The sequence below is a fragment of the Castanea sativa genome, chromosome 1 (genome assembly GCF_040712315.1).
Source record: "Castanea sativa cultivar Marrone di Chiusa Pesio chromosome 1, ASM4071231v1".
Taxonomy (NCBI): domain Eukaryota; kingdom Viridiplantae; phylum Streptophyta; class Magnoliopsida; order Fagales; family Fagaceae; genus Castanea; species Castanea sativa.
In genome coordinates, this window is record NC_134013.1 from 29,371,862 (window position 1) to 29,391,606 (window position 19,745).

At 31.5% G+C, this 19,745-nt stretch overlaps 1 protein-coding gene across 5 annotated transcripts; it reads right to left on the minus strand.

The window, feature by feature from the left end:
• Positions 1–6,732: 6,732 nt before the first annotated feature.
• On the minus strand, positions 6,733–13,896 carry LOC142616797 (UDP-glucose 4-epimerase GEPI48). Of its 5 annotated transcripts, none has more exons than XR_012840890.1 (11): positions 13,508–13,896; positions 12,208–12,257; positions 11,582–11,717; positions 10,745–10,846; positions 10,335–10,562; positions 9,836–9,914; positions 9,376–9,458; positions 8,811–8,902; positions 8,281–8,668; positions 7,435–7,488; positions 6,733–7,213 (listed from the first exon to the last, which is right to left on the minus strand). XR_012840890.1 is itself a non-coding variant. In XM_075789578.1 (9 exons), exons 1-9 carry the CDS (start codon positions 13,691–13,693, stop codon positions 8,575–8,577), a joined length of 1,050 nt encoding a protein of 349 aa, XP_075645693.1. In that variant the 5' UTR covers positions 13,694–13,896; the 3' UTR covers positions 8,227–8,574. The 5 variants fall into 5 exon arrangements, 1 of the variants encoding a protein (XP_075645693.1); XR_012840891.1 differs by having other exon boundaries at positions 8,309–8,668; positions 13,508–13,866; XR_012840889.1 differs by lacking the exon at positions 7,435–7,488.
• Between the last annotated feature and the right edge of the window lie 5,849 nt (positions 13,897–19,745).

Below are 19,745 nucleotides of genomic sequence, written 5' to 3' on the forward strand. Positions count from 1 at the left end.
TATTAATTTTTGTTTTCATGTGTAATATTAATATATATGTTCTTATTGGTTAAAACACAATTTAATTAGAGACATTACTCAAGTTGTATAAGTTAGGGTGTTCACAATTTGAATAAAATCAACACTAAAACAGATGATTTAAATATGAATTTTCTTTTAGGTATACAAATACTTTTGATTTTTTTAATTTTAAGTTTGGAATTAATTATTTTAGAATAACCTTATTTGTGTAAGTATTAGAAAAGATTTAACTGCTTGAGTTCAAATCAGCCTCCTTATAATAAATAAAGAATTAAAAAAGTTAGAAAAGTTTTTATTGATAATTTTAATTTGAGACATTATATATAAGGACAAATATAAAAAATTATGCATTTTATATAATAATAATCATTCATTTATTTAGAAATGAGTTTTAAAATTATGTAATAATAACTCATAAAGTTATTATTTCTATATATATATATATATATATATATATATATATATATATATATGTGGGAGCAGGTGATCTGAGCACATTGTTGGGCTATGAGTCCTGTCCAAGGATGATTAAAGACCTATGTACACATAGACAGGAAGACCGAGGAGAAAAGGGGTACCGACATGTGGACTGAGGTTCCCAAGAAGTAAAGGCATCTTGGAAATACTTTAAGTAGTTAGCCATACTAGAAAGAGGAGCTCTAGGGAAGGCAACAAAGCCGTGTAAGCAACGGAAACAAGAAATATACGGGAAGGTGATTGCCATCTCCACATTTAATGCACTGCACCAACTGAAAATATCGCATTTATGAAGAAATGACACATAAACAGTGTCTTCACAGCTCACAGCCCCTCTTACCACCTACAGAAGAGTCTTGATGGGACAAACATCCAAAGGGTTCCCTAGAAATTGTATAGATGGAAGGCTGAGATGAAATGGAGGGAACTATATAAGGAAGTGACCCCCACAAAAATGGGCATGCAATCATGGAAAAAGTGAGAGAGAATAGAAAATACAAGAACTCATTGTAAAAAGATTATACTTGATCACTATATGAATAATTTGTCCCCGGACTTACCTAAGGAGGGATTTTATGTTGAATTTATGTCTCTTACCCTTATAACTTAAGCCCAGTCATCCTTGAGCCTGAACTTACGTGACTTTGTAGTTTGCTTATAAAACCCACTCTCTAACAAATCTATTGTTTTAAGCTTATTAGGCTGGCTCACACTGTTCTAGGTGGGCTAAGGCCACGATCCGAGTCCTTACAATATATATAGAAAGAAAATTTATGACTAGAGTCATGCAACACACAAGATTTTCACTAGTATATACTAAAAAAGAAGGGAATACTTATATACCATTAAGATTTTCAATAAAAAAAATATTATATATATTTTTTATTTTATTGAAATTCTTAATGGTCTAAGTATTCCCTTCTTTAGTTTTATCTACACGAAAAATCAATTAGTGCAATAATCATTATAGAGTGAACACCATAAAAATATCGAATATTTCTAGCACGATATATTGTTGCACACTTAAATTGGTATGTTTTCATTTTAAAAAAAAGTTCTGTTTGGTACAATTGTTGGATTCCAAAAATGCTATGGCATAAATTCTTATTAAAAAAAATTATGGTAAGAATATTTTTGTTTAATAAGATTTACGGCCAAAAAAAAAAAAAAAACTTATAAAAAAAATAGTTATGTGAAACTATTGACGTTTTAGAAAGAAAAAAAATTGATGTTTTGAATAAATGACTATTTTTTTTTAGAAACACAATAGATAAATGCTTTAATAAATTGAATATAACAATTACATTCACATTTATATATGTATTGTAAGTGTTAATATTATAATACAATTAATTAGGTAAATAGGGCCATAGGGAGACAACGTGTGTAAATGAACTGTGGTACAAAATTTAGTAAAAAGTGTTTTTCTCTGATGGTAAAGTCTAAAATCATTAGAAATAAAAATCATAAGTTAAAACTCTAAAAAAATAGAATATGAAATTCCATGCGTTACAAATAATCGTCAATAATTGTGGAGAGTCTGGAGACCTCAAATACGCGTAAAGACTAACATTCTAAGCAAGAACAAACATCCCTTATTATTTCACTTGTAATTCATTAGTTTAGGGTTCTACGTAGTCTTATTGAGGTGTTAATGCGAGCAAGTAGCTCTTTGTAAAATGTAGTTTTATTAATTAGATCAACACTTGTTATCTTTACTTTTCCACTTCGTATAATTGTCATTACTCGTTTGAACTTTGACTTTCATCGTTTGGTAATTTTGTTTCATGAATCACATTACGGTATACTCAGGATATTCTCTCCACCGATTATTTTAGTCGTTACTTGGTATTAATCTCGATAATCAACGCAAAGCAATTAACATTGTCATCAATTCTATTCAATCACCATCAATTAGAAAAAGTTATATTTATTCAAGGCATAATCGATCTTCGATCCATACCGTTTTCAAAAATAAAATAAAAATCATATAACATATACACATATACATAAAAGAAATCAAATTATAAAAGTAAAGGTTTAACGGAGGTCATCGATGCAACTACAGCGATCAAATTGACATTTAAATTAAAATAATTACATGTAATATTTTTTATGTTGTTTGGCACGACATAGGTGCAAACTATCCATTGTTGAATTAACCATCATACATATACAACTTACAAGCTTTCGGTGTTTTGCGCATTGATACAAATTACTAGTAAGCGTGAGATTTAAAAAAAAAATTAAATTAAATCATATAGTAAGGTATTTTTGTTTCTAGAGTAAATTACTTTATTCTCAAAAAAAAAAAAAAGTAATAAATAACTCATAATTAATTCAAAATACTAGTTGTTTCTTTTTTAAACATAACACAACATCACTACTGCACACATTTGGTGCGATGGTTACTCCACAAATATAAGTGCTTGTGGAGTGTGAGAGACAATAACCGGGGTTCAAGTCTCCAGAATGAAGCTCGTATTAAAAAAAAAAAAAAAAATAACACAACACCATTTTTTGTTGTTTAGCTGAGTAAAAAGTTAAACTCAATCATAAAGCTTCATCGCCGGCCTTATTTTATTCTTTGGCCAAATGGCACAACCTACATCATCTTTATTTGCCATGATTATAAGTTTGGCCGGCATCTATTTTATTTTTTTCCTTACAACAAATGGAAGCTAGAAGAAGAATTTGAATCCAAACCTTTATAGAAAAATCGAATAGTGTTTAACTTTTTATTTTTGGGTGAAGATATGTTAATTGTTTAATTCATCATCGAAGATTCTTGTTTTTTCTTTTCAAAAAAAAAAAGATTCCTGTTTTTTAAAGCCTTAATATAATAGTAAAATTCAAGACATGTTCCATTGCCTTTTTTTAATAAATTTTTAAAAAATTATATACATAATTTCTTCACAAAGCATCATTTTGACGTTCTTTAAAAACTTGTCGTTTACCAAGGATAATTATGTCAATTCAGTTTTCAAAATGTTTCATAAAACTGATTTAAAAAAAATAATAATATTAATAGGAACCAAAATAGTAGCCATTTTAAAATTCAAAATTTGAATCATTCTTTAAACAAATATATGGCCTACCATATTTTGAATTTGAAGTATGAGTTTGCGTGCAAGCTCGGCACAAATGCCGTCGCTTTTTAGCAATTTATTTAGGCGATTACTTTATTGAGCTTCGTTTTAGGCCCTTGATTTGCTTTAATGTTTATCCATTGATTGGATGAATGGTCCAAAGTTCCTGCTACTATTGCAATTTTTGAAAATGGCAATTCGAATAGGCATGCACTATTTTCTCTCACATAAATGATAAAAATTATTAAGTATTTTCGGAGTACCATAAATATGTATTATATTCTCTCACATAAATGATGGGTTCCACTATAAATTTAATTAGTGAGATTCACCATTCATGTGAAAGGAGAGAATACACATTTATGGTACTCTGGGAGTACACAATAATTTTCCCATAAAAGATATAAAATAAGAATAATTCTTAGGTACTCTCAAAACACGGAGAATGATACTCCCTCCTTTCACATTCATGACAGACCCCGCCATGAATGTGAGAAGAATGAGTACCATTTCACTATACTCTAGGACTACTTAAAAATTTTCCATAAAATAAATAATAAAAAAAAGGGGGAAAGAAAGAAAGAAAGAACCGGCATGCACTTTAGCATGTACACAGAATCACTGATAGAATTTTATGCTACTTATCAATTATCATGAATCATTATTCAAATGAAGGTCATTATTGTAGTGACTTTACAATCAAATATCTCATTGTCAAAGGACTCTTGACTTTGTTTGCCTGTTTGATCATGTGATGATACCGTTACAGTTTTGAATTCATATGTTCATAGAGGGAGTAGAACACTTTACTATCATTTATATCTAAAAAATATTAAATGAAATAAATAATAATAATAATAATGATGATACCAGGAGTGCTTATCGAAAAAGAGAAATGATATGTCCACAATATTTTCACAACAAATCCTAAGTATTAAGTTATTACTGGTTGTTATTGGTTGTTATTATTAAGGCAAAAAAGTAATCTTCGTGTTAGGTTCAAATTTGAACCAATAACAACAAACCACCTGTGATTTGTTATGAAAATATTGTAAAAATGTTGTAGACGTAATATCTCTCATCGAAAAAAAGGACAAGGACTCTGAAGATAAAAATGATGGCTTTCCAAAGTTTATTTGCATTCACTTATATGAAATTAAACACAACAAAGTGCACTTGTGTGTTTGAATGGAGAGAGCAGAGAGTAGAGTAGAAGGAAGTGATAAAGAGAGTTTAAAGTACCTTGTTTTGATGTATTTTAAACGGAGAGGGAGAAGTGTTTGAAGAAATTTGGAGGTGTATTTAAGGCATCCAAATCCCTCATTTTAACTTTCTAAAATGGCAAGAATTTGGAAAGAGAGGGGAGAGATTCCACTTATATTCAAAAATGTCAAATTGTTAAATTTACCACTACAATTTCAATGTGTGTATATATATATATTACTAGTTAAAGAGAGTCATAATTTTCATTTTATATGACTATTTTCCTCTCCTACTTAGAGAATTCACATTGGTCTCTTTAAAATAGGATTAGAGACTAATTTAGGTAATGAATATTTGAATGAAATAGAATATATGATAGGAAATCATATGTAAGTGTTATGAATAGTGAGAAGAGTAACCATTCCTCTCCCCGTCCGCTCTTCCTCTCCTTACCCTTTAAGTGTCCTCTGAGTTCTCTCATTTCAAACTTCCAAATGATTGAGTGCAAAATTTTTACTGGGGTGACATTGTGGACATAAAACTTGAAATTTGAACTTCATATGTTTGTTTAGTAAATATGTGTTTATTATCAGAAAGTTATACTGAGGTGTAATGCGTTGACATCATAGTTGCATGATTCTTAATAGATGACAACAAGCTAGGTTTATCATGATCAAAACTGCTTGTTAGGGCGGTTCAATTGTAGCCTTTAAGATTCTTATATAAAAAAAATAAGTTGAAGCCTTTAAAACTTTTAAATGTGCCACCGTATTAAGAGAATGTATTTTGTTAATAGTGATATTAAAGATATTATAAATTTTATTACATAAAGTTTACAAACTGATATATCATTAATCACCAAAATCGTAGGAACTTTAGCATTTTTGTTTGTTATTGTTAACAATGGTGTTGCCTTAGAAAATCAAAAGCAACTATAATAAGCTTTAGTAAAGATTTCATTGCAACACTCACGTCATTATTATTTTTTTTCTTTTTTGTTTTAATTTTAGGTTTCCAAACAACTTCCAAATAGGATTGTCCACCCAACCTAGAAACCCAACCAACTCGCCTGAACTCGATCTGCCAATTGCCCGAACCGACCACTCCAACAGTCGGGGGCGGATCATCGCCCATAAAACCCGACACCTTCGGGTTGGTTGGCAGGTTTCCTCCCCAAAACTCAAGCTACCTAACCTAATCATAAAACTAAAAAATTTAGGCGATATTCGAAGGTTTTTCAACGAAAACTTACAAAAGCCGATGATATTTGGAGTTCTCAAACAAAAGGAATACTTGAAATCCACTAGATCCGCGTGAGATCTCGTCTAGATCTAGTCCAAATCCAGCGAGATCTTAATGAGATCCAGCAAGATCTCATCATGATTTGGCCAAATCTTAACAGATCCGACCAAATATCAGCACCGATGACAAAACTCGAAACCGGCTGGTACAACCCAACCTCGACAAAACCCGAACTGGATGATCCGATTAGCATTCCAGGTCGATTTTGGTTTTGGTTTTCACCCACCCGAAAATTTTGGGTCGAGTCCGAGTTGGGCACAAACCCTACCCATGGACAACCCTACTTCCAAACATATTATTCCTTTTCTTTTCTTTTTTTATTTTTATTTTTTTCCATCCAATCAAATTCAGCCAAAGTGCCCAAACATTAAATCCATATCCAAACAGTTGATGCTGAAGGAGATACCCCTCCACTAGTTGGTGCCTATTATTGTTCAAAGTTTTGAAATGTTCCAAGTAAATTCATCATGTTTTGGAATTTCAGGGTTCTCTTAGTAGTCATAACTCATGAACCAACCATTGAATTAAGCAATATGTCCCTCCAATTATACTTAAGATATAATATTATGAAAAACAAATTATATTTTGATAAAATGTCACAATGAAGTGTTAGCAATTATTTGTGCATTCATCATACATATCATAGCAAGTTTAGGATGAACATTACTAAGGCCTTCAACACATTTTGGTAGCATAGTTTTAACATATTTCAACACATTTTAAATAATATTACACACATTTACACACATTTTTTTACTCACACCTATATCAAAAACACTCAAACAACCTAACTCAAACTGCTCTTCCAAACACCCCAAAGTGATCCTAACTCTATTTCCTGAATTGTATCACTTTTGTTATTCATGTATAAAAAATTCAGGTTGCTGACCACTTGCAATGAGCCATGTTGGTGGGGTTGGAGAAATCCTAGATCTTCCGAGAAAAATTTAAACCATTCTTTAAACAAAAATGGCCCAGTACAATCATTGAACTTGGAGTAAAACAGCTCATGCAACCGAGTTCCAACCACAACGGCAAAAAATTGGCATCACTTTAGGCTTTAGCTACACGTTTGGCTAACACTTTTCCTAGCTTTGTTGGGCCCATCATCCGTGGAAATACTGTTGACAAGGAAAAGCTCCAGTTATCAAATCATGGTCTTCAACTTTCAAATTACAATTTTTTTTTTGGGCTGAAAAATGACAATTCAAATGCACAAGCAACAGTCTGCACCATTATGTTCAAATCTTTGTTGCATTTGGAAACTTTAGTACTTCATATTCAAAAGAAAGCATAATAATTGTAATGACTGTATGGTCAAATATATCAGCATCAACCCCACCTATATCGCTATATGCCGTACTTGGATATTCTGCTTCAAAAATTGAATGAGGTCCTGCACATTAAAAACCCAAAGGCCAATCCACCACCCGTGATACAGCTTATCATGTGATATCTACACTGCAGTGCCAGACTGGCAGTATCTATTTGCGAAGAGAAAGATGCAACTATTTTCGTAACATGCCAAGATGGTAAGTCGTAATAATAGAAGCAGAAATATATATATATATATATATATATATATATATATATATATATCACCTTAACATGGTTTATTACTGATACCACCTTCATTATGCATTAGGTAATGTTAGCAATTGTGAAAAATGTCGAGTTCCTTTGCAGGCCACCACCGACACCTATTTCACATCGTAAAAAGAGATCATAATACAAACCTAAGAGAAAGGACATCAACATCTAACACAGAAAGGACTTGCTGCAGAACATGAGTAGCCAAAAATGACAACCTATCATCAATTCTATGCCTTCTCTCTTCTGCCTAAAACAGTTCTTTAGGGGGGTAAAAACTAAAAAGCTTCCCATCTCTTCCACATCCACATACAATGAGAAATGAAACAGCCAAAGTCCCACCTAGGGGGATTGGTGGTGCCCTTGCTGGAACACATCTAGAGAAGGTCATATAAGGATTGCAAAATTTTATTGTGCACATGTATAAGTCCATTGGAACAAAAAATTTGAGTCCCGTATATCAAGAAATGACTGCAAGCCCACGGGACTCCTGTGTCATTCATAGAGATGGAAGCTTAAAGCAAGTGACAAACTCAGCAAAATGTTTTAAGAAAGAAATAGGTTGCAATTGTATTAAATAAATTAACTTAAGTCTCACCAGTTTTGAAATGGACAATCTATTTCACCTTTATAACAAAATGTAGAAACCAAGAATTACTTGGCTAGTAACCTAGAACATTACACCACAATGATTATCAGCTTCAATGTCTGCCAAGTTCTAGAAAAAGCTAATGTCAGAAGGCTGCAAAAGCATGACACCACGGGTGACAGGACAAAAATATGCGTTGTTTTAGTTGGAGGAGTCAGGAGATCCATTGCCATAAGTTTTCTTTTCTTTCTTTCTTTTTTCTATAAGTTGACATAAGGATTTTTGCTAGCTCAATTCCATTGATTAGTCGGTGGAATCAGGAGATCCATAACCATAAGGGTTTTTGCTAGCCCAGTTCCATTGATCCCGGCACATCTCATCAATGCCATATTTTGCCCTGCAAGGATGCCAAATGTGTAAGAAGAAAAATGTGACACAACACTAAATATTGCGTCTAGAAATTAAGAAAGCCATTTGGCTAAATATTGATTCCATGATCTGCATATTTAGTACTTATTTGGTTTTATATTAGCACTTACTTCCATTTCAATTCCTTTTCTGCTTTGTCTGTTGAAGCATAAACAATTTCAGCATCACCAGGTCGCCGCCCAGATGTTACAAGTGGAATTTTCTGGAACAGTAAAATATTTCACACGTTAGAGTGCCAAACTGAAAAGAACAGCTAAGTGAAAAAAAAAGAGAGAATCTTGCAATGTCTGTGCAATTCAGAGAAACAACAAGGCCTACACAATGCCTACACCAATCTAGTGGATTAAAACATCAAAATTTAACATTTAAATAATGAGAACATCTATGCTAAGATGGGCCAACAGCACTCATCCAGATGGTGACTATGTTCAGAGTCAGAATGGATGGGAGCTTGCACATGGGTCCCATTTGTGTCAACTTCTTTCCAATCTTCGCAATGCACCCACATACAATGGACATTTAACTAAATGTTTGAGAACACCCAAAGTAATAATTGCCTTACATGAACTACTAGGGTTCAGTAAAATGAACCCCCAAGCAATTATTCTATGGAAAATAAAAATTGGCAAGTAAAAAGTACAGGAAGAGTAGAATTATTGTTATTATTATTTTTACCTTTCCAGATGCCTTTTCAAATGCAGCAACCATCTCCAGAACTGATGTTCCTTTACCTGTTCCTAAGTTGTAAACCTCACAACCTGTGGAGACATCAGAAACATGTAAGACCAAAAGGAACTCTACCCCCTAAGTAATAAACAGCATATGAAATTTAGTACCTGATTTACAACCAATTCGTCAACAACCTATTCTCAGGTTATGACCTTATATATATATATATATATATATATATATATATGTATGTATGTATGTAATTTTTAAATATTTACCACCAAATAATTTCCTACAATACTTTAACAAAGTTTACTTTTTTTGGGGGGGGGGGGGGGTGTGGGGGAGTCCAGAATTGAAGCAATGCATTATACACAACATTTCAAGACAAGCTGGTATTTTGGAGAATCAACAAGCACAAGATAAGCAAAGAAAGAAAAGAACATGTCAATTTCATGGCACATACCTACAGTAGGCTCATCCAGCTTGCGCAAAGCAGCAATGTGACCATCAGCTAAATCAACAACGTGAATGTAGTCACGAACCTGAAGGGAGATAACAACTATCATAATGGATTCTCTAACAAAAGTAAGAACCAAATACTGGAAAGGAAAAAGTAACAAATACTCCACACCACCCAAAAACCGTCACTGTCTCCCACCACCCCATACATATAGGGGGTGGAAGTGCCACTTCGCCCAAAGGCCAATGGCTTTCTAATGACCACACGTGTTCATCTACAATAATGAAGGATTAATCCACAAAATATGACTCAACATCTATTCACCATGTGCAATAGAGGAGGAAATGAATACTAAGGCCAATGAGCCCTTAGTCCCTTCCTCAAATGGCACTTCCCTCTCTCTCAAGCAATGGTGGAGGGCAAAGTTATGGGTCCAAACACACAAAGTGGGTGTGTAACTAACAGATAAAAAAAAAAAAAGAATTAAATTAAATGAGCATACCCCAGTGCCATCCTTAGTTGAATAGTCAGTTCCATAAACTGTCAGGGCTGGTCTCCTGCCAACAGCAACTTGCTGCACGAAGGGCATAAGGTTGTTTGGAATTCCACGGGGATCCTCACCAATATGGCCACTAGGATGTGCGCCAACGGGATTAAAGTATCTTAGCAATATGATTTTCCATTCAGAGTCCGAGTGGTAGATATCACCACAAATTTCTTCAATGAAAAGCTGAAAGATGAGACTCATCAGATGTCATTACTAGATTCTAAATAAGACGATGCTTATCAATTGAACATTTATCTTTTACTGAATCTAAGAGTTTCTTTTTTTTCATTATTGTTCACTTGTTATCAGATACATGATCTGAGTACTGCCTAATACTAAGCACCTAATAACTGTTCAATACATACCTTGGTTCTCCCATAAGGATTTGCTGCAGAAAGGGGGAACTCTTCTGTACATGGTACCTCCTTTGGCCAACCATAGACAGTAGCTGACGATGAGAACACAAGCTGAAATAATTCAAGAACAAGGAAAGGAAATCAGTCAAGAATGTAAAATTCACAACCACTTTGTCATTTATACCATCAATTTTTAGGTGAGGAGAACCATCATTGGGGGATAAAAGGAAATTGGAAGAAACAAAGATACCAATCATAAATACTACATGATATGACAAACTTTCATTGTTATGTTCAAACCCAACTGAGCAGTAATACATCAAAAACACACAAATTTTCAACATAAAGGCAATTCAGGCCTCTGGACTTCAAGTTGAATCAACGAGCAGAGTAAAAAGCATTCACTTTTCCTTCTCTTTTTAATTGATGCAAATTAAGTTTCAAGACAGATGGAAAAAATATAAGCAGGTCAGACACTGCATATATTTCAACTCAACTGGAGACAAGTTGTGATGAACACAAGACAGTACCCAGTATTAAAAGAGCAGTGACACAGCCAAAACAACACTGAAGCTAACAATTGAAAAAACAGAATCCTTGCAAACCATTTCCAGGATGTAATGAAGGAACTCTAAATAGAGAAGATGACACAAGATAGCCAAAAAAATGCTGACTTTTCCTGACAATCTATATGTTGGAAAAAATTAAGAACATAATGAAAAACAGAACGGAAGCAGAAAAATTGTGTTAGGAGACCTCAACGGTCCTGATTATAAATTCTAGAAAATATGAATCTTGTGCATGTATAAGAAAGTAATAAAAACAACCAGCAAAATGAGGGAAAACCTTTTTGCATCCATGTGCAGCCATGACTTCCAACAAAGTAATTGTCCCAATCAAATTGTTGTTATGATAGAGCAATGGTTTTTGCACACTTTCACCAACAGCTTTTAGCCCAGCAAAGTGTATGACAGCCTCAAATCTGCAATACAAAGAGACAGACAAAAAACCTTATAGCCAGAATAATTAAGCAGGAGGATCATTTTTGGTAAAGTATTGCAAAATTAAGCACAGTTTTTTAAAATCGTTTTGTGTGGTAAGAAACAAGCTGCTTGTCGGTTGTGTAAAAACATAGTAGTCTAGTCATGCCTTATTATCTAAGGTTATGTTTTCTTTCAGGTAGAAACATACGTGATAAGTTGAACTTAAAAAGAGGTTTGATGGAAGAAAAATGGCCAGTGATTTACTCTTGAAAAATCATGTGTCAAAATGAAAACCACCTCTAGCTAAAGAGTTTGATGTTTGATGACATCTGAATACGATGAATGGATGAGAGCACAAAAGATGACAATTAAAGTGAAAGAAAATGTGCACAACAATGGGAGGCCAACAAAGTAGAAAGCACCTATCTGTCTTCATAGTTTAAAGAGACCGCAAAACTGTAAATTCAGCCATAAACATTTAGTACTTACTTTGTTGAAGCAAAAATTTGTTCAAGTGCTGGTTTGTCCCGGAGGTCCACCTGCAAGTAAAAACAGAAAATGTAAAGAAATGGTTCATCACAATCAACTTTTTCTTTTTTGATAAGTAGGCCATCACAATCATCAACTTAACAACGTAATATGAATAGATTAAATAGAAAAAAAAACAAAAAACAAAAAAAGAAACAAATTGAAAAATAGAATCCCCCCCCCCCCCCCACAAATACCCAAGAATAAAAAAGTCGACTAAAACATAAATTTGACCAAAAAAGCCACCAGACTAGAAACAGTGAGATGTAGCAGATCAGAGGCATGGTCTGCACAATCAAAACGTGACTTTACAAAATACAAGGTGCAGAGTTGGATCAAATGCACAAAATTAGTAATTCCATGCTCAATTTTTCAATAAAAAGTAGTCTAATTCAACTGAAAAAAAGATATATATGTGTGTGTGTATACATGTATAGATACACGTACATACGTATACACATATGTATATACACTTATATATACAAACATATATGTATGTATAACAGAATAAGCGATCAGCCAATGACTAAACCTTTAGCACGCATAAACTACAATTTTGAGCGATACAATCAACCAACTTTCAAAGCTTAAACCTTTATCACGCATAAACTACAACTAAATACGCATAAACTACAATTCTAAGCAATCTATGAATCAACTAACATTCAAGGCTTAAACCTTTCCAGACCCAATTAAATAAAAAATAAAAGCCGTTTTGCACTGAATTCAATGATAAGTCACCTAACATAAGAATTAATTCAAAATGTGAAAATCAATAAATACAACAAAACGGTGAATTCTTAAATACCCAAAAAAACAAAAATACTGTTCAAATGAAAACATGTCTATCAATCAAACAACTTTCAAAAGCTTAACCTTTCCAAACCAAATTCGCAAACCCAAATAAAAAAAATAAAAAAAAAACTTCACACAGAATTCACTAATACTTCACATAAAAGAGAATTATTTAATAAATAAAAAACGACATATTGTTTTAAAAAAAAAAAAAAAACAGGGGAAAGGAAAGCACTTATCAATCAAACAACTTTCAAATTTCAAAACCAAATTAGAACCCCCCCAAAAAAAAAACACCCTTTATACAGAATTCACATATAATTCACATAACAGAGAATTAAATCAAAACCCAGAAACAAAAACCAATCTATACGATAAAAACAAAACGATATAATACAACAAAACGACAACTTTTTTGTTTTTTAAGAATAGAAGAAGAAGAAGAAGAAGAAGAAAAAAGAAGAACCTTGTGAAAGGAAAGGTTGTGAGCAAAATCAGCGGCGAGTTCTTTGACTCGTTCAATAGCTATGGCGGAGGAGTTGTCGAGGTTGTCAACGACAACGGTGTTGAAGCCACCCAATAAGAGCTGGAGAACCGTGTGGCTTCCTATGTAGCCGGCCCCACCGGTGACCAGGATGTTCTTCTGAGCCATGATAACACACCTTCTTCTGTTACTGTTACAAAAAGCTAGATTTCTTCTTCTTCTGTAATAATGAGAGCACCTTTTAGTTTTGGTCTTGGTTGTAACTGATACGAGAAAGCGAGGAGCCCAATATATAGGAACGGTTACCAATGCCAGCCCTGTTTTTTTTGTTTTTGTTTTTGTTTTTTGTTTTTGTTTTTGGGAGGACGAGAGTCAATATAGTGGCAGTAACAGAAATACCATATTAAATACTTCCTCTTTTCTGTTTTTTTGAGGTCATTAATAAATATTTCAGAGCATTTAATAGAGTAGTTTGAGATAAAACTTTTGTAATGTTTTAAAATTTATGTAGGTAAAAAAGTGTGTATAAAATTTATGTAGGTAAAAAAGTGTGTATAAAGTTATTTAAAATGTAAAAATGTAAGTTTAAAATGGCCTACCAAACAAGCCCGAATCATTTTTATCTTTTTCCCTAAGAAATCAATATTTTCTTCTTGATTTTTTGCTAAGCAAAAAAAAAGTTACTTAAAAAAAAAAAAAACTTGAGGTGGCAAGTTCTTTTGTGGACAACTCTAACTATTTTGTTGAGGATTTATAATTTTTTTTTTTAGAAACATTGAGGATTTATAATTGATTCTAAATTTTAGGATTAAGATTTTGTTGTATTGTTAAGTGTAATTTGATCTTTATTTATCCATTAAACAAAACCAAATCATTGAAAATCACCTATATGAAAGGCAATATAAAAAAGGGTTAAGAGAAAATTGTGGTGATAATCAACTTGTAAAAAAAATGGGTGGAAATTAATAAAAAAGAAAAAGAAATGAAAGAGATTTTTATGGTTTATACAGGGAAGTGGCGGTAGGGAACCAGATCAGCCACGTGGTGCTAATTTTGTCTGTGGTGATGGGGGGCTTCTCGTCAAGTTCTACATGCTCCAAGGACTACTGTGAAGAAAAATGTTTGTTACTTCTTTAGAATTTAGATGCTTTCTCAGATTGACTAAAGTACTCTTTTACTTACTTAACCTCGTTGTCCTTCTCTGGTTGGTTGTTTTAGATTCTGTTTTTGACCTATAATGAGATCTACTTTTTTTATGAGAGGGATGGTTATTATTTTTTAATTTTTATTGTTTTTTTAAAGAGAGGGATGGCTAGTGGCTACTGGTTGGGTGGTTTTTTTTTTTTGAGGAAGTACTGGTTGGGTGGTTTTAGTTTTACATTTCCCTTATTATTATTATTATTATAAGAATCAACTTTGTTTGGTGAATTTGTTTATGTTTATGCAGTCTTATGAATTAGCTTTTATAGACCTTATTATGAATGTCCTATGTATGTGGACTTCTTTTTAAGATTTCCTTAGTTTGTACATAAACTAGTTTTTTTTTTTTTTTTTTTTTCAAAAAAACATATATCTTGGAGTCACTCCCATAAAATTATTCCATGTAATATAGTAGTATGTGTGGGACAGTGGATTATATATATCTCTGAGAGAATAATTAAATAGTCAAAGAAGTCTAGACACCCTCATTTGTAAAAAAAAAAAAAAAAAATTGCATGACCTTGATCTATTATCCTTAAAATAGCAAGTTTTGGTAATTTGACAGAAAGATATGTGCAATAATGGGGCGTTAGCTCATTGCCTAATTAATAATAGGATCCTGTTTGTATAAAAAAAAAAAAAAAATATATATATATATATAATAAGATCCTGTTAACGAGTTCTCTTAAGACAATTGTTACTAAATAAAGTTTTAATACAACATTTATGGAAAATATAAAAAATTGTCAAAAAAATTAATTATTTTTTCTTTTTTCATATATTTTTTTAAAATGTATTATAAACCAATATCATAAAGGCATATGATAAATTTTCCCTTAATAATAAACTAAAAAGGGAGTTTATCTCAAGAATAACATCCTTATAGCCTTTATCTCACAAGAGGGTCAACTTTGTTTGTGTCGCCCAAAGCTCAACAGTGATACCACTTGTATGACCTATTTGAAGGAGAAACCTCTTAATTAGTTGCTCATATGATCTCAGATTATTTTGTCAGCTCTTGCGAAGCTAGGGGTTAGGAATTGCCTTTAGAGCTCGGAGATCAATTTGTTTGGTAAATATTTAATTACATGATGTTATAGCATTTATCATATTTATTTTTGTGTAATAAGATTTTAAATGTAGTACTAAAGAAAACAGATTTTCCATGATATTAGTGATATGACTGATATCTAACTTTTCTATTTTCTTGTTTTTAAAAGGAGTAAATGAGTATTATATGTAAAAGATCTGGGAGGTTGAGGAAAATTATTAAATATTGAGGGAATACTATAAATATGTATTCTCTCATTTTATATAAAATGTGAATTTCATAATAAATTTAATTAGTAAATCTACAATTATATGAAAAATGAGAGTACGCATTTATGGTATTCCGGTAAATATTTGATTTGCATAGAATTTAATGCCAAATGGGAAATGTACTTATTGACAAAATTTTACCTTCTTTTTCTAATTGACAATTTGGTGGAAACTGTAACTTAATAACTATACACAAATCGATGACATAATAGAAATAGATACACCAATCAATTGATTGTTTGAGTTACCCCTAAATTTTCAATTTTTTTTTTTTTACATAACCCAAATAAGCTGAATCAACTTGTAGGCAAACAGAATTCCAATCCCTCATTCTTGATGTACTGATTAACTTAATTTTCTTTGCAATGAAACTATCTGATTTTTAATTCAAAGCATCATATCATACATCAATCATGATTATTTTTTTTGAAAAAAAATAATCATCACCAACACCAATCATTTTGTAGGCAAAAAAGGAAAAAAAGGAGAAAAAAACTAGGTGTGATTCCAAATGATATTCTCATAAAGTATACAGAGACACCAAAAAAGTGTTACAAGAATATATTCTGGGTTCCTATCAAGAAAAAAAAAAGAATATATTCTGGGTTGGAAATATTTTATTATATATTCAACCTTTTATAGTATGTCATAAATTTCAATTTTGAAGTATGGAAATCTGATAAATAAGTGCTTCTCAAAAAAATTAAAAGAAAAATAAATCTGATAAGTGATATCTATAAACGGTGGATGCGTGTCAATGAACAAAAGCAATTTTCCTTTTCCTACGACTTTGTGGTTAACGCGGAATTGCAAAAAAACTGCCAAACGGCAAAACGTACTTCTCTCGTGAGTTATCCGGAAACACCGACCACCTTGCTTTTCTAAAGGCGTCGGTCAGTCGGTGACTCGGTAACGTTTTGAAAAGGTCAATGTATGATCATATACGTAACGTTGTTCACTTTCGGTTTGATTAGCTTAGACTACTAATTTATAATTGCATCATCCTATTTCTTAATTCATAGGTGGATTAGGATTAGCCCACCTAAACCCAATTATCTTGTTCCTTAGGAAACACCCGGCTGGTAGAGTTTTTTTTTTTTTGATAAGATCGGGTGGCAAAGTTAATAGACTTGAATAACATGTAGTAAATTCAGAAGTTTCAGATTCTATCCACCACATTTTTTGTCCATAATTTTAGGAGTGTCTCATTGACAAAGAACTAAATGAGCAAGGCTTTTTTTTTGAGGAAAAAATGAGCAAGGTTTTTAGGCAACCTATGTTACAAGAATTTTTATGCAAACAACTTGATAGCAGTTAAAATTTATGTAACTTACTTAAATAATACTAGCCTCATTACACGCATGGAGACTCTTTTATATATTTATTATTATTAGTATTATAATTTTTTACTTATTTTAATTTGAAATTTACACTTATTTTTCCACAAAAATTGCAGATTTAGAACAACTAATATGGCCAAAAAATAAGATTAGCTCTAAAAAAATAACACAAAATAACATTGAAATATGTTTTTTTTTTTTTGATGTGATATGCGGTAGTTTTTTTTTTTTTTATAATAGGAAACAGATGGTGAGATTTTTTTAAAGAATGTGCGGTAGTTTTATTTTTTTACCGAACTTAGGATAAGTGTTTTTTTTTTTTTTTTTTTTTGGGGATGGCAATGATAGGAGTTTTTTTTAATAGAAAATCGAATGGTGGTTTTTTTTAGAAGGTAGGATGGTTTTTTTAGGAGAAAGTGGGGATTGTGGAGAGTTTTTATTTTTTCACTTTTTTTTTGTTTGTTAGTAGTCCTATTTTGTAGATTATATATATATATATAATTTTTATTTTGAAATTTTAATTTATAAGTGGATAAAGAAATTTAAAAATTAACAGGAGAGTGGTCTTATTTTTTAGGCAATATTTTAGTGGGAGTTAAAGTTACATTTTTACAGGATTGTCTTTTAATTTTGTCTCTACTTAAACATAAGGCTATAAGGGTATTTTTGAACTAAAAAAGAGGAATCCAAATAGGGAAAGTCCCTTGAATAGTAGTATAGACTAGTCTCATCACACGTGCTCTACACATGCAATGATGCTTTTTTTTTTTTTAGTTTAATGTAATTTTTCAATTTAAATTTATCTATTCTTAGTGAGGTTATATAGAAATGAACTTTTAAAAAACTAAAATTTATGATTGACAATGAAGTAAACAGTGTAAACTGCTGAGCTTAGTGTGTGCTAGTTTTTAGGGAAAAAAATGTATCAAATGTGCGTGAAATATATTTAAGTCATGCTTAGGTCCAGTGTCCAGTAGTACTTAACTCGTTGAGATGATGACATGTGTCCACTTTTAGACACGTGTCACGATCTGGCCGGGTCGAGTGCACTGGACCTAAATCAAGTCTAATATATTTAATGAGTGTGCTAATTTTTAAGAAAAAAAAATTTCGGGTAGTTTTTTTTATAAATTTTATTGAATTACAATTTCAACCTTAATTTTTATTTTTTAAGAATAAGAATTATCTAATGATATTAGAGGTATTTATCTATTGTTAGTGAGATTATACATGAATGGATTTTTAAGAAACTAAAATTTAGAATTTGAAATAAAGTAAATTGCTGGTTTAGTGTGTGCTAGTGTTTAAGGAAAAAATGTATCAAAATTGCATGAGATATATTTAAATAGAGATTGTGCTAATTTTTAGGAAAAAAAAATTCTCTAGCAATTTTTTTTAATATTGTTGAATTACAATTTTAACCCTAATTTTTATTTTTTATTTTTTAAGAATAAAAATTATCTAATTAAATTAGGGGCATTTTTTACTTTTTAGTTTAATGTAATTTTTCAATCTGAATTTGTCTATTATCGGTAATGTTAAACATGAAGAGATTTTTAAGAAACTAAAATTTAGGATTTTGAAAATGAGTAACTGGGTTTAGTATGTCCTAGTTTTTAAGAAAAAAAGTTTCTCAGGTAATTTTTTGTTTTTGAATTTTGTTGAATTACAATTTTAACCCTATTTGAATAAGAGATCTGTGGTTTAATTATCGCCTACACCAAAAAACTTTTTGTTGTCTTGGTCTGATAATAAAGAGCTATCATCAGGAGGAACAAACACCATAGTTTGAAACTCTTTAAAAATATATATAATTAGATTATGGGTATTTTTGACAATTTTTGAAGTCATAATTAGCTTTTTGAATCCTCTTAAAATATGGAGAGTGGAGACTATATAGAGATAATATACACATAAGTAGTCTTTTTAACCATAGTGGTTTGCATTAAATTTATGTAACTTATTTAAATAATACATGTAAATTGTCTTTTTAACTGTCACGTGGTAGTTTGCATAAAGACATTCCTCTTAAATAATTTAGTCAAAAGCTAAGAGACAGTGTTGGGCAAAAATATTTTAACTTAACTTTTTTTTTTTTTTATATAATACATTTAACATAAAACTACAAAAAAAATTATATATATATATATAAATAACATAAATACTATACAAATAAACTAACAGGAACTATAGGTCTCGCAGAGACTCTTTTATCAACCCAAAGAGTAAAATAAAAGAAGAAAATAAGAAATACCAATTATCTCTTTGGCTCTTGCTTGGGGTGTGGTGAGGGCATGTGAAAGAGCCTTTAATACTTCTTTACTTAATCGATTCCATTGCCATCCTTGAAAGAAAAATGA